At 44.5% G+C, this 14591-nt stretch overlaps 1 protein-coding gene across 2 annotated transcripts in view; it reads right to left on the minus strand.

Annotated features, from left to right (window-relative positions):
• Positions 1-14591, minus strand: part of LOC104032213 (SET-binding protein) — a 244701-nt gene that overhangs the window by 76485 nt on the left and 153625 nt on the right. For both annotated transcript variants that reach the window (XM_075726912.1, XM_075726911.1), the window contains exon 3: positions 121-3586. In XM_075726912.1, the coding sequence (XP_075583027.1) occupies positions 121-3586 (3466 nt within the window). The remainder of the gene's footprint in view (positions 1-120; positions 3587-14591) is intronic.

The raw sequence follows: 14591 nt of genomic DNA on the forward strand, positions 1-14591 counted from the left end.
TTACAAAAAGCCAGAGAAGTTATTGACTTATAAACGTATTTACTGCAAATGGCAAGTCCGTCTTTGTTCAGCATTAAAATTTAAATGCAGTAAGGTAAAACAGAATAAAGCAGAGCTCACCTGAAGAGGCTGAAGAATCGTAAGTACTTCTGTCCTTCCTATTTGTCCTGAAGGGCTGAATGTCCTTTTCCCTGTAAGTTCCAAACCCTTCAAAGCTTCTTCTTTTATTCCCACTTGCATCGTTGTCCCGCTTCTCACTCGAGGAATTCATTTCACCAAACATGTCCAGGGACTCTGACCTTCCATTACTCTCAGTATTACCAGAGTATCTCTTTGTGCAAGAGTCAATGGGATCATTGCTTGAGTCACTTTTATCTTTACTCTGTGTCCACTGCTGGGCATCAGAAAGTGATAACGTAGACAGCGTATCCACTTCAAAGTTACTCTTTGAGCTTTTGTGTCCAGTTTCACAATGCTGGTGCTTCTGCTTCTCCTTATGCTTGCTCTTCTCGTTGAGCAAGGAGAGGTCTTTATCTGAGCCACTTAGCCTTTCGTTGATCGCATGGCTGGAGAAGCCAGTGGACTTGCTAGCAAAGAGACCACTCAGATCTTCATGTGTCCCCAATATCCGCTCATCCTTATGCTTGTGCTTATGTTTGTGTTTCCTTTTGTGAAGTCGGCCACTTGAAAGGCTTGTTCCTCCAACCTTTGGAGGAGCCAAAGAGGACTGCATGTCTCCAAGGCCCATTCCCACAGGTGTTTGTAGGTGCACTCCGTGTTTTGCTTTATGCTTGGCAGTGGTGGACATCTTCATATGAGAGCTTGCATGGAATTGGGGTGGGGGCACGGTAGGTCTCATAAATGGGGAAGCCGCTCCGAGCGTGTGAGACAGGTACAAAGGAGCTGGATACTGACCATAGTAACCAAGATTCATCATAGGCATTGATGTGTAAGGCATTCCATAGGGTGCATAGTAACTCCCACTGGGAATAGGGTAACCGAACCCTTGTAAAAAAGGCACCTTTGTCATGGTGTCATTGGTTTTGGCAGGTCTACCACGCTTCTTCTTAGACTTCATGTCAGAGGTCCTGCGAAGATAGAGCAATGGGTCATACTGGATATATGGCACAGGGTAGTAGTGATCAAAATTAATCCTGAAGATGCTGGGATATGGATTTTCATGATAAAATGTGTAACTTCTATGGGAAATCCTGAACACTTGAAACTTATTGATGAGTTCCTCAAGGTCTGCCAGAAACTGGAGGTCATCTCTGTTCTGCAGGCTTTTCCTTTTCCTCTTGTGCTTTGGCTTTTTAATACTCTCATGAGAGAGAAAGTTATCCACGATAAGATGTTTCTGCCGGTGACCATGCCTGTTCTTTGTGCTGGTGTCAGATGGGATAGCCTCTGGATTGTCCAGGGTGCAGAAATCAAAGGAGTATCTCCGGCGGGATTCTGAGCTTTTCTCGGCTTGGTCGGAAGTGCTGTTGTTGTCTGTACCTATCCCACTGTCGCTCGGTATGGTTTCCTCGCTATGAGACTCACTCACCGGCGACAGTGTGACTTCTTTCAGAGAACCTATTTCACAGAGGTGGGAAGGTGAATTAGCCATTAACCTGGGTGGAGACAGCTTCCAAGTTCCACTGTGCATTCCTTTCTGGGTTTTTGTAGGAAGAGCACTGATAGGTTGAAGATTTGGCATAGTTTTTAACTCTGAAAAATTTGTTTCAGTGCTTGCAGGGCTAAGGTTGCCATTAGTCCCCACTAACTGTGTCGAAAGCGGATGAATAGCTGCTGGTGACGATGCCACAAGTGACTGCAGGTTGGAAGGCACTGCTGGGTTTTCTGGCTGGCTGGAAACAGGCCTTGAGTGCTTGATGGCTGTCTTAGGTTCTTCTGGCTGAGGCTGCAGCTCTGCTCTTGGCTTTCTGCCCCGTTTTTTACCAATGTAGATAGTCCCCCTCTTGCTGACATTGATCTGCTTCCCTAGTCTGGCATCAATGGTGGTTGGCCCAGCACTAGACGGTGGCTGGACTTTTGCTTTCAGAGCTATGCTGCTGGAGCAGGAGGACAAGATCTGATTGAGAATATTCTTCCTCTTGAGGGTCTTCATTTTATTAATGGTCTTGATGGTCTTCTTATCCAAGACCCCAAGCTTCCCGACCTTTTTGTGAAACTTGAGTTCACTGATGGACTTGTCCTCTCCCGGAACCATCTGGGCCAACTTGGCCAGATTCCGTCTCCTCTTCCTTTTCTTTGTTCCTGGAAATTCGCGATTGATTGGACTCACCGGGCTGGTGGAGGTTCCCTCATGAATGGTTTCAACAGTGAGCAAAGGCTGTTTCTTTGGTCGTCCTCTTTTTTTCTTGACAGGTGTGATCACAGTAAGACTGTCTGTATTGGTATACAGAGGGCTGGACGGTGTGATGGGATAGGCTGAAGGAGGCTCCACCATTAGCTTCTCAGATGTTGTCATGGAGGTCTCCCGAAGGATAGATTTAGGTTTGCTGCAGGTCCATCGCCGCTTAGCTGCGTGTTTGGGGTGCTGGACTTCAGATAATTTGCCAGCTGTGGGAAGATCGGTGGGTAGGAGAGTGGATGTCACAGCTACAGATTTTCTGAGTCTGGTGGCACTGTTGGGGGAAACTTTGTCAGTGAGCACACTGCTGTCAATAGCTACTAAGGGGGACTCATTTTCAATCACTTTCCCTGGCTTTGTGGCTCGAAGATCTTTTTTACTCCCCTCTGGTTGAGAGCTAGTCCTGTTTGCTACTTCACTGCTCATAGCAAGTCCAGAAGGCAGGCTTTTCTCTTGGATAGTTTTCTCTATGGAAGATTTTGTGGATTGCCTTTTTTTCCTTTTGTGGCCAGATATATCTGTTGTCGGAGACTTTATTGGGATAGTAATTCGTACGTGACTGGTGTCACTTTCACAACTGCTAGCAGAAGTGGGATTCTGCTTTGAGGGTGATGTATCCAACACACTGTCCATTGAGTAAGACTCCTTTTTCCCTTCCATGCTGTCATGGGATTTGCTGTCAAATGCTTTCTGAGCACTCTTCACCCATTCGATGTCTGCGGTTGGGATGGTTTGACTTATCAAGTCCTTTTTGCTGGACTTCTTCTTTGTACTCCCGGCGGGCTGATCGGGGACCTCCAGCTGCACTCCTCCCTCTTGATCACCGAGAGGCAAAAGCCCATTGCACTCGGAGGCGCCGCTCGGCTGGGCGGCCGTGCTGATGTTGTTGGGTGATGGGACTGCACTGCAAATGGCAAGCTCTTTACTACTGGCCGACAGCTGCCCCCACGTGCTACTGGTGCAGGACTTCTTTGCTTGGGATTTGCTGAAGGAAACTCCTGGCTCTGGAGCGGAGACCTTGGTGGCACTAACTGCTTCTCGACTGGGTTCTGTGTTGATGAAGCAACTTTGAGAAGCGGATCCGGTGTCGGAGCTCGCTGACCAGTCAAGATGGTGCTGGTTGCTACTTTTCTGCTGGTGCTTTGATTTTAAGGTGTCACCGGTGAAGTCTTGTTGGATACCCGGATCATAGTGCAGAGCAGAATGTTTTTGTGGCCTGTCATAAACCTGAAAGGTAGCAGAAAATAAACAGAAAGAAAAAAAATTAGTTTATCAGTCCATTCATAAGCCCTGGTTGCAGCTTTTTATTTGTACAGTGAATGACAATTCTTCTTATCCAATGTCTTTGTAAGGGTTAGGAGCCTTTATAAAGTCTTCTCATACTTCAGCCAAATTTGCATTTAGATTCGTGCGCTGTAAACAAGTTTTGTTTTGCTGTCCCACTCTAAAAACAATGGAAATATTTCTATAAATGCTAAATTGCGAAGGAAACATAGTCTATTGATTTTTAATTTAAAACACAAGTAAAATATTCCCTTTCAATGGATGAATGGTGCAATTCAGCCTCCTGGTGAGAATCCCTTTTTCCTAAAAAAATAATCCCTCACAGAACTTGATGCTCAACAACAGGAATTAAGCTCATTGTCGTAAACAAGAAAAATGCAAAATTATCTCGGAAGTTGTAAGAAACGAGAGGAAAACCCATGGGTCCTCTTTCCAAGGAAGCCAGAATCTGCAAAGATTTACTTGCTTAAATTTCTACATAGAAGTCATCCCCACTAACTTAGTGCTTAAAATCGTATGCATAGCATCAAGTGCGTGAGGCACACTTGGCAGGTTCAAGATTTGCATTACTCCCTTCCCATTTTAATAATCTGCTATTTGCAATGTTGGTAAGATGTATTTTCAATATGATTTCTAATCCGACAGCAGCTCTTCAAGCTGCAGAGGTTACAGTAAGGGCAGAATTATGCTGAAGACTGTTATAGAGCAAAAGAAAGACTACTTTTTGTTCTTGGTGGGCCTCCTTCAGCTAAAGAAATTATGTTTGCTACAGCTGTAACCTTTTGAAAAGACTCTTAAAGAAAAAAAAAAAAAAAAATTATTTTCATTAACTGACCTATTTAGCCGTTTGTTTTCTCCTGTTACATTTAGGAACTTTTTTTGTAAAGCTCTGGATCAAACTGTGCGAACTGATTTTGTACACCTAGTACCGCAAACAACTGTTCTTAGTGAACTGTAATGACACCGTTCTGAATGCCAAATAAAGACTTAAAATAAATGTGTAACCAAGGAAAGAACAATAGAAAACCACTGCTAAGTGTCTTGTGTTTCTGCAAACACCCTGTTACAATTAAGTTTCTATCAGCAGCATTACATTAGATCCCCATTCGGGGTGTTTGCGACAGAGGTTTTGGGGCAAGGAGGCTGTCAGGATAAGAGGGTTTTGAGCTGGGAAGCGAGCTGTCCCCAGCTCTGAGCAACTTCAGAGGGACTTGAAAATTGCTAAAATCCCCTAAGCCCATGGTGCGTTATTTAGTGACCAGTAAACATACGTGCTATTGGCAAATTGATGTCGAGATACCCTTCACGTGCATATAAAAATGGACATGTGGCCTTTCTGGAATAGGCAATAACGATGAAGCTGTTCTGGTCCATCATATGAGGAGTAATCAGGGACTCTTAAATCCTGTGGATAGTTCAGCTGTCGTGCACATGGACCAGCCATGCTCAGGGAAAGCAGAGATTTCCAGGAATTGCGGAGTGAGAAAATGAAAGAACGCAGCTGCGGTGGAGCTGCAGATGTCGCGGGCGAGCGACACCCGGTTTCTTCAGCCTGAGAAAAGAGCTGAAAGCATAAACAGCCCTCGGGGAATGAATCAGTTCCTCCTCCTCCTCCTCCTTGCAGCGGCCTCCCGTGCGCGAGCCACACAGCGTGCAGCGGCCGCGAACCATGCCGCTGATGCCCTCCGTCGGAAAATGGAGCCCGCCCGCGCCCACGTCCTTGGGATGAGGCCAGGGAGGGGTCGAAAGGAAATTGGCAGCACTGGCACTGAAGTTTGATAGTTTGGTTTTATCTTAATTTTTTTAAACTGATCACAAAGCTCCTGAGCTTCGTTTTACCTCAGCCATCTGGGGCTTCTCCTGCCCCCGGGCCACCAGGCTGGGTGATCCTGGGCATGAGGAGGTGTGCGGGAGGTGGCCATCCCCTGGTGAGGTCCTGGGGGGCTGGAGGTGGGTGTCCTTCACCCAAGCCTCACATGAAACATTATCTTCCCAGGGTACCATGACTTGTAACTTGGAAAAGCCCTGGAAATGATGCGCTGAGGGCTCTCTTGGGCCCCAGGACCTGCACCGAGGCAGGGCCAGGCTCTTTCTGCACAGATCCTGGCCTTATGGCTGCAATCAAAGCAACTCCTGACACCCACGTTATTTCCAAAATGCTGAGCTGTGAAACTAAATGACCTGAAAAATATCATTTAAAAAAAAAAAAAAAAAAGGGGTTACAACAGTGAGTGTAAACATCACACGCTGGCAACACCCTGGTCCCTCCAAGTCCACCACACACAGAGAAATCTCTAGCTTAAAAGGAGCTATAATCTCTGATCTATATTTTAAGGCAGTTAATAAGGGCGCAGAACTGAGAGGCCAGCTATATATCAGCGATGAATGCTGATATATCGCTTGGCTCCTCCAGCCTCATTTCCTCGGTCTGCACATTATAAAATGATGATGCAACTTCCAACATATCCCTAATGATAGCCTTGTCATTACTCCAGCACCGCAGGCCACCACATCTATCTTACAATTCATGGGAAAGATATGCCTATGTCATCAAAGGTGCCAACTCTGGAGGCATTTAATCACACGGATAAGCACTCCGATTTCAACAGGCCTTCAAAAAATGACCAGTCTGCAGGATCAGGGGACTCCATTTCCTAAGCGGGATGTCAAAACTATATATCTGCCCAAGCACATAACAGTCCACTGGGTTTCCTCATGCAACTTCTTCCAGCATAACATTTACCATTCACACTCCCTTGCCAGACATGTCCATATCACCCCAAAATAATTCTTCTGCAGCACAGCAACCAGAGATCATTTGGCTGCAGCAGGCTGGGTTTCACTGGCTGCAATGGATATGTGGGGACTGTTTACCTAAAAGCACTACTAAATCAGTTGAAAGTAATGCAGCCAAGTGTATTTTATTCCCTGTGTGTCCATCTGGGTTGCTGTCTGATCCCACTGGTCCTAAAGTTTAGGCTTCAGTTTTCCCTGCTGGGTAAGCACCACCCTAAGAAGTCGACAAGCCCCAGCTCAGCTAACCTAAGCCTCTGCTGAGCTGGCGGAGGATGCCAGAGCTGTCAGTAGGGCGAGGGAAAACAGAGATCTTCAGAAACCTGTATCTTGATGCCTTTCATACAAACTCATTACTTTATTCATCAGTAAGCGTGCAATACACTCCTGCTCCATAGGTCTTGGCAAGGGGCTGTTGACTTGAACAGAGTTCCTATGGCAGCACGGCCGAGACCGGCATCAAGAATAGTGGGCTTTTTTATGAAAACGGAAAGATTTACCTTTATTTACTCTTTGGTTTATGAGACTCTAAAAATACTTGAAACTTCAGCGCCTGCCTCTGTTTGTAGTTTGCCCTTTCATTAAATGGGATTTTTTTCAGCAGCTAGCTATTCTGTACTGGGAGTCTGCTCCTTCTTTTGTCAAAGTAGAAGCGTAACTTAACCCATGCAATTTTATCACATCTCACCAGACTTGGTCAATATTTCTCTTGGTATTCAGTTTACTGGATGTGCTTAGCGGGTAATAATCCCATCTTTCCTTTAAAGAAAATAAAATACACATAAAGAAGCTAATAGTTTTCGTAATTGCAAAGAAGTTTGAGCAACATGATCCAGCACATGCTAAACCTTAGACTAAAAAAATAAAGTTTGATTCCTCTTATTAGTAGTACATGATTTTAATGGCATACTCATGAGTTTCAGTCCTCAGCTTTGGCAATGGTGGGTAGACCTATGAGCAGGATACATCCCATACACTGGCAAGTGAAGGCTGTGTGTTTACACCTGTCTTGCCAGACCTGTGCAACCCTGCACCTACAGAGGCAATTACTCCTCTTAATAGTTTTATTCTGGCATGCAGCCCTTGTAACTGAGGGGATGAGACTGTATCAGTCCCATGATGTGCGGCACCCTACTCTGCAAACAGTACCCGGCAGCAGAATCCATCCCTCAGGGACTCTTTTCATTTAACTACTGGATGCCTCGCTCTGCCTCCCTGTTCCCTTGCCTGAGCTTCTCTCTAAATCCACACGCTGCTTCCAGTCCCAAAGCAAAAAGTGGGAGGAGATGCCAGCAACCAAATCAAGAGCTTAGTAAAATAATAATAAGAAAAAAATCCAAATAAAAATGAATATAACTAAAAATAATAATAATGATGAAATATGCAATTAGAGAAACCCATCACCTGAGAAAAATCTGATTGTTTACAGGGGACGGTACCCCCCTGCTCCAAACGCACCTTTTTGAGGAGGTAACACACATACAGCTTGTCAAGAATCTGGCTTGCAAATCAAAGTTAATACTACAACGCCCCCTCTTTAAATCATTCGCAGATCCATCTGTGTAATGGCTCCTCAAGTGTAATTCCCTATTAAGAGGCTTTATCTGGAGAGATAAGCAGCTGGTTCCCATGTCACTAATTGCTGTCTGCTGTGATTTTAAAACATCTGCACCATTGTGCTCTTCATTTTCATATTCTAATCACCCTGAAACTTGAAAAAGGTACATCATTGATTGTTTCTGTGGGTTAATTAGTACACAGTCTCCTTGTAGAGACAATTTAAAGGCAGTCAGAACCTCAATCAGCAAGTTTGTTTTAAAAATTAATAACATCGGGAACGTCTGTGGGGATTGACATCCACAGTGACACATCAGAGTGTGCTCTGGGGACATACCATCCTTTGTTATCTTCTTCATAGGCTGGAAATAAAATTAAAAAAAAAAGAAAAAGAGGAAAGGCTTTCCTAAATGAGTAATGTCACTTAGAATCAGAGTCTTGGAAAGTGCTTGCTTTTACCTCAGGGCCACCCCTGCCTCTCCTGCAAGAATGAATTTCATCAAAATGCTGTATAATACCTCTGTGTGGTCTAGGAACTTGTAAGGCATTTTTGGTAGCGATTTTGGCAACCGGGAGCTGGCATCTTATTGGAAATCCATGAGGTGAAGCTGTGACTGCTTGGACGGATGTGAGCATTTGCTCTGCTTGCCACCTGGGTTGGCTAGATGCTGGGTTGCCAGGTGTTGTCTCCAAGCCATGCAGAGCAGGATATTAGCTCAGGCACAGCGCTCTGCTGTGGCAGTATATGCGTGCAAACTGGACCTTCCTGAGCCATCTCCGAGCAAAGGCAAGCCTGCATTCATACCTGCTTTAACTTAAGCTTATACTTGAAAGTACTCCAGACGATGCTTATAACAGACCTTTGGTGCCTAGCAAAAGGTCAACCCGAGATTTTCGAGACTGAATGAATAAATCTGGCGGCACTGAGGTTAAGTGGAAAATGCAATGGGCACCTGCCTTCTGAAAAATCAGACTCTCCTTCACAAGGAGCTCCTAAAAACTGGAGAAGCTCCAGGTGATTTGTTCCTCTTGAAAAAGCTTTCTCTTCAGTTTCTGCTTCCTAGACATGCATGAAAACATGTTACTGGAGGAGAAAACCCTTTGAGAGGAAGAAAAAACCTGAGATTTCCAGCTCCAACACATGAATAAATAATCCTGGCTCAGCTCATACTTTTGCTCAAAATTGAGCATTTCCTCTTGTGTCCCAATGGGACAGCTGCAAACTGCTCACTCGAAGGCTCTGATCAGAACTACAGGTTGGAGATAGTTCATGTATTTTGGTGAGTACACTGAGCCTTCCTGGGATAGCATTGCTCTGTAAATAAAAGAAGCCAAGCAGAGGAGACACCAGGTTCAGGGGAACTTGACTCTGGCCTGATGGCTTACAGGTTGAGCAGTCATTGACATGAGATGTGATCAACTTATAGGAGGGCCCTGTGATCAAGTCAGGTCAGTTCATAATAGCAAGTGTCTGAAATGGTTTCAGGAAGTCCTTTAGGTCCTCGGTGACTCTAATCAGGGAGGAGGGATCACAAACTGGTGTATGACGCTTGCTGGAATTGCAAACAGCAGTAGTGCCTTCTGAGAAACCCCAATGAATCTGGGTCAGAACTGATGTAGGGGCTTCAATTCCAATTAAAATACTAATGGAAAACATGTCAGCAGGCACTAACATAAAATTCATCATTATCTTCCCAAACAAGGGTGATTTTCCAGAGCACTCTGTCAAATTTATCACTCCCAGAGTTTACTCTTTCCCCAGCTCCCTGAGCCTTCAATAGCACAAAGCCCAACCCCACCACACTCGCAGGAGCGGAGATCATTCGTTAGACATCGAAAGAGAGGCAGGAATTAACACGAAGCTGCAGGGGGACTACTTGAGAGCAAAACACAGCATGGGGTGGCAGTGGGTTAATTAAAAGCAAAGCATCACCTGTTTGTGTCCATTCACCGAACACAAACACGACAGACTGTGGTGCAAGTCTCGCACAGATCAGGAGGATCTTCACTGAAGCTGCTGGAAGTCCTTCCAGATTTGCACTCCCATTGCTACGTAGCTCTGTCTTCCCTGAGATATTTGTGTAATCGTGGGCAATACAGAGAAACTGAAGTTCAGCCTTTTGCATTATAATTGTTTTGAGAATACCTATCTAAAGGACTTATCCTTCAGGAAAAGACAAAGCAATGCACGGAGATTACTGAAGGGTCCAAAGACGCTCCTGTGGTTGCAAATTGCAATTTTTCATGCATTCCTGGTAAAGCATCGTGAATTGTTAAATAATTCAGAAATTCCGAAGTTATTCCAAATTAATTTTGCTACCAGCTTTAAACTATTTCAATCTTCTGCTGGATTTCAGACACTTCCATTTTCCGCATACAGGGATTGGCGATTTTATTTGGGCAAATTGCAACAACATGTTGAATTTATAAAGGTAGGATTTGGTGCTGTGGGCTGATCTGCTCCTTACTAGTGGGACAGACCCATCTCTGCACATATTTTCTTTATCAAATGTTTAAACAACCCTGCTCTTTTCAGGGCTTTGTATTAAGCACTGAGTCTGGGAAAACTCTAAACAATGGGATTTTTCTGTCATCTCCAACAAAGAGCCCATCACCGCTGACATAACAATGCAGTTTAAATATCGTGTTTAAGCATAACACAGTTTGCCGCCTCAGTTTAGGAGGTTGGGAGAGAACAATTGGGCACCAGCTAAGGTGGTCTACAATGGGACTCATACAATTTTGCCCATTCATCTGGGGAGATAACCCTGGTTCGGTCCTTCTTTGGCCTCAAGCCAGCGCAGAGATTTTTAAGCAAGCATTTCAGATATTACATTTGAGAAGCCAGGGCTCGCAGAGCAAGACGCCTTTGCTAAGCTGCATGCTTTCATTTATCCAACAGCCTTGCTAGTGAAAACAGCAGCAATGATATTAAGGCTTTATTATTCATATAGAAAACATACTTCCATCCCTTCAGAAGTGGTATAGTTCCATGGAGCTCAACCTACTCTTCCCAGTGTGTAACTACGATGTTGCACGTCCAGGTTTCTTCCTCATCCTGCTCTTCCACTTTGCTCTGTAATTTCAAGTTGTAGAGGGCAATGTATATCCGTATAGTGACTTGGCCAGAATCAAACAGCAGAAGGATCCCAAGACGGACTGGGACCAGCAGAAACACGACCAGTAAGGGGTTTGTGGTGTTGCCCAGGACGTCAATGCTTCAGCACGTCTCAGATTACTAAGTTAGAAATAAGGATGTGAACAGCTGTGCACTGTAAGTTTCTGCTATAATTTTTAAAAGCCTGCAGTGCTTAATTTGCATTGAAAGATTTCTTTTATCCTTCATTTGATATAGGAATTGCAGTGTTACCCTGAATACTTTTTTTTTTTTTTTTTCCAAGGGGTGGGGGAAATATAAATGGCTTTTCCATTGAGGCCAGTGATTCTTTCCACTAGAGTTAAATAATTTGATTATAAATTGAGTCCTTAAATGTCAAGGAGATGCTGAATTCACCTGAAAACAGGCATTTAGAGAAGCTCATAAAAGCTGTGAGCTCCAGTCAGTTAGCTCATCATTCTTTTAGCATGCACTTCATTTAGCAGTTACTGACCGCCAGATTAATTCTTTCAAAGCATCCTGATTGCAGCTAAGGTCTAGCATGAAGTATTGCATGTGCAACAGCATTAGCAAAAAGTCCAGAAATCTGCCAGAACATCTATCTGGTGCAGCTGGGTTAAAGCTCATGAAAATTTGCCAGAGAGGTCAAATATCCGATGTCTTCCCACCTCCCTGCATAAGATCCAAGTCCTGTACCATGAATTCAGAGAGCATCGCCTGTGCCTTCGGCAAATTCACCCTGAAAAGGTGAACTTCAGTGATCTGCAGCAAAATGTGGGAGGTTTGTTCCCTTTGGAAAATCTGCCTAAAGAGGTCATACGTGACGAATTTCTGGCTCCACTGGTTACGTACTGAAAAGTCACTGCACTCTGTGCAAAGCTAGCAAACGGTGCGGGGTGTACCATCCGGAGATGGGACATGTTCTGGACTCTCAAGCAACTGGTCTTAGATCAGACTCCCAAGTGGAATTCTCCTTTGTTTTCACCAGTAAAATAATTATCTGCTGATGGAAGGGAATAGGAGCACACTCATCTTCCCTTGCACTGCATGCAGTCCTTCTAACTGTCCAAGCAGGCATGCAGCGAAACCTGCCCCATTTGCAAAAGGCTACAGAGTGAGTGGAGTTTCAGAAGCTTTATCCTCACAGTGTGCCTATTTTTCACCACTGTTGGCAGATAAAAAGTGATCCCTCTTCCCCCTTTCCCTAGAACCGGCAGTGACCGCAGGAGGTGATAACCAGGGGAGATTTGTTGCACATGTTGAAGACGTCAAAAGCATGGCAGACGTCTCTGTTTCTAGACTAGAGGTGATGCCCCTGTGACGTAGTTGTTGAGGATTTTAGTCCTCAGTCAGGTGATTTTAGCCTACACCTGTAAGGAAGGCAGGTTTGAAGAGAGACACCCAGCACTGCACCGGGATGCCTGAGGCACGGCATGTGCTATGAAGACGCTAATGACCACCTGCAAGTCCTCTTTCAAGACCGTAACAGTGGTGATTTTGGGCAGCAGCAAAATCACAAACTGCCCTTGGCGGAACCTGAATGCTCTCCTGTAAGAACCAATTTTACCATCCCTTGGATTCGGCTCCCTGCAGATGCCTCTTCCACCCAGATGCTTTTCCAGGCTTCCCACCACACCCGTAGCAAAGGCTTTCCCACTGGGGGAAATTCAATCAGGCTACCAATAATGTTTTGGAGAAACAACAACAGCAACAAAAAATAATGACACAAAATATTTCTGTGGCAACGCTAGGTGAGGTGATGATGAGTGACACCACATTTTTGGGGCATCGTTGTGCGTTTTCTGAACGACACATACCTCTGCTGTCATGTTCATCCCTCGTCTCTCCTTCTTCCCCTCCCTCCCCAGCTATGGCAAAATCACCTTTACTAATAAACCTCCAGCTCGAATAGCAGGTTTTATTTAGTGTGCTATAAAAACAGTCATTTCTCAGATCATAAAAAGGGCTCAACTGGACTGCATCATTTTGCTGAAGTGAGTTTTCTGGTGGAGCGATTCTCTCTTCTAAATGCCACAGTCCCCCACTACCAGTATTTATGTACCAAAATAAAATGCAATTTTCTGTATTTTATTAAGTGTGAATCTCCAGCGGAAATCCATTTGGGAGCTGAACCCACGATTTAATTGTCCCTTGATTTTATACTTTCAAGACATTCTCAACCATTTTCACAACAGCAGCACCAGGCTAACTACAGTTTTATTAAGGTACAGCAGCATTACTTAAAGGCGTTGACCAAGTTTAGGTTTGGCTTCTACACACATAAATCAACAGCAGCACAGACCAGAAAAAGAGAGGGCAGGGAACAGTGGTCTAGAAAAGAGGATCACAAAGCACCCCAAGCACAACTTTGCGCTCAAAAGACCTCCCAAACTTCTCTAGCTTCTCACCTAAGAAATCAGGGGTAAAATTCAGCTTATTGAGTCCCCAGTCTTTCACCCATGAGGTTAAATAGGCAGGTGGAAAGCCTTTTAATAGAAATTCAGGCCTGGGATTAGCATCCAGAACAGCAAAGCTTGTAGCTCTCCTGGGTCAGAATTTGGCTTATCCTATGCTGAAGAACTGGTCTGGAGGAACCCTTAAATTTTTGAACCTGTGCAGAAATTCAGTGATTTCTAGGCACATTCTCCCCTTAGGAGTGGAGACATCGAGACCAGACAGAGCGACGGTGCGGTACTGCTAGCACTTCAGGGCATTGCCCTTTTAATTGCCCTTGTTCTAGCACACCTAAGTACATTTCTTTGCTCTACACATGTTGATGAAGCAAAAATATTCCCAGCCCTGTTATTGCTTCCTCTTAAGTGCTGACTGTGTGCTGAGTTGAGTAACTCTATAAAAATACTGACACCGAAGGTACAATCCCCTATCCAAGCAGCTTGGCACACACAGTAAATCAGAAGCAGGCAGTACACGTTTCAGACATCAAAGTGCGTTTGTCCATCGCTAAGGAGCAAAGTTATGCCTCTTTCTTTTCAAAATGTAACTTTTTGTGAAGGATTGGCATTAGAAGAGTTGGCAGAAGATAAGTGTTTCCAAGAACTACTTGAAGAGAGAGAGGGAGATCGGCTAAAGCACAGGTGAACCTGGTGTTACAAGCAGCCGAGATACACGTCAAAGGGACTAAAAATACATGGGGACCACAGAAGGTCCTTCAGTTTAGCAGATATACAAGGTTTGAAGCTGAAGCTAGAAAAACTGAGATGAGAAACATGGCCCACATTTTTAATAGGGGCTATAAATAATCGTGAGAACAACTTATCATAGCAATGGATTCTCTATTACCGGAAGTTTCTTTTAAATCAAGGCTGGGTGTTTTCTAACTAATATGCATTAGTGCACGACAGCTCTTGGACTTGGAACAGGAATACATTTAGGCAAATCCCCTGGTATGAGTCATGCAGGAGGTTTGACTAAGTGATCACAATGGCTCTTTCTAGCCTTAAAAACCTGTGACTATATATC

This window comes from Pelecanus crispus, chromosome Z (genome assembly GCF_030463565.1).
Source record: "Pelecanus crispus isolate bPelCri1 chromosome Z, bPelCri1.pri, whole genome shotgun sequence".
NCBI lineage: Eukaryota > Metazoa > Chordata > Aves > Pelecaniformes > Pelecanidae > Pelecanus > Pelecanus crispus.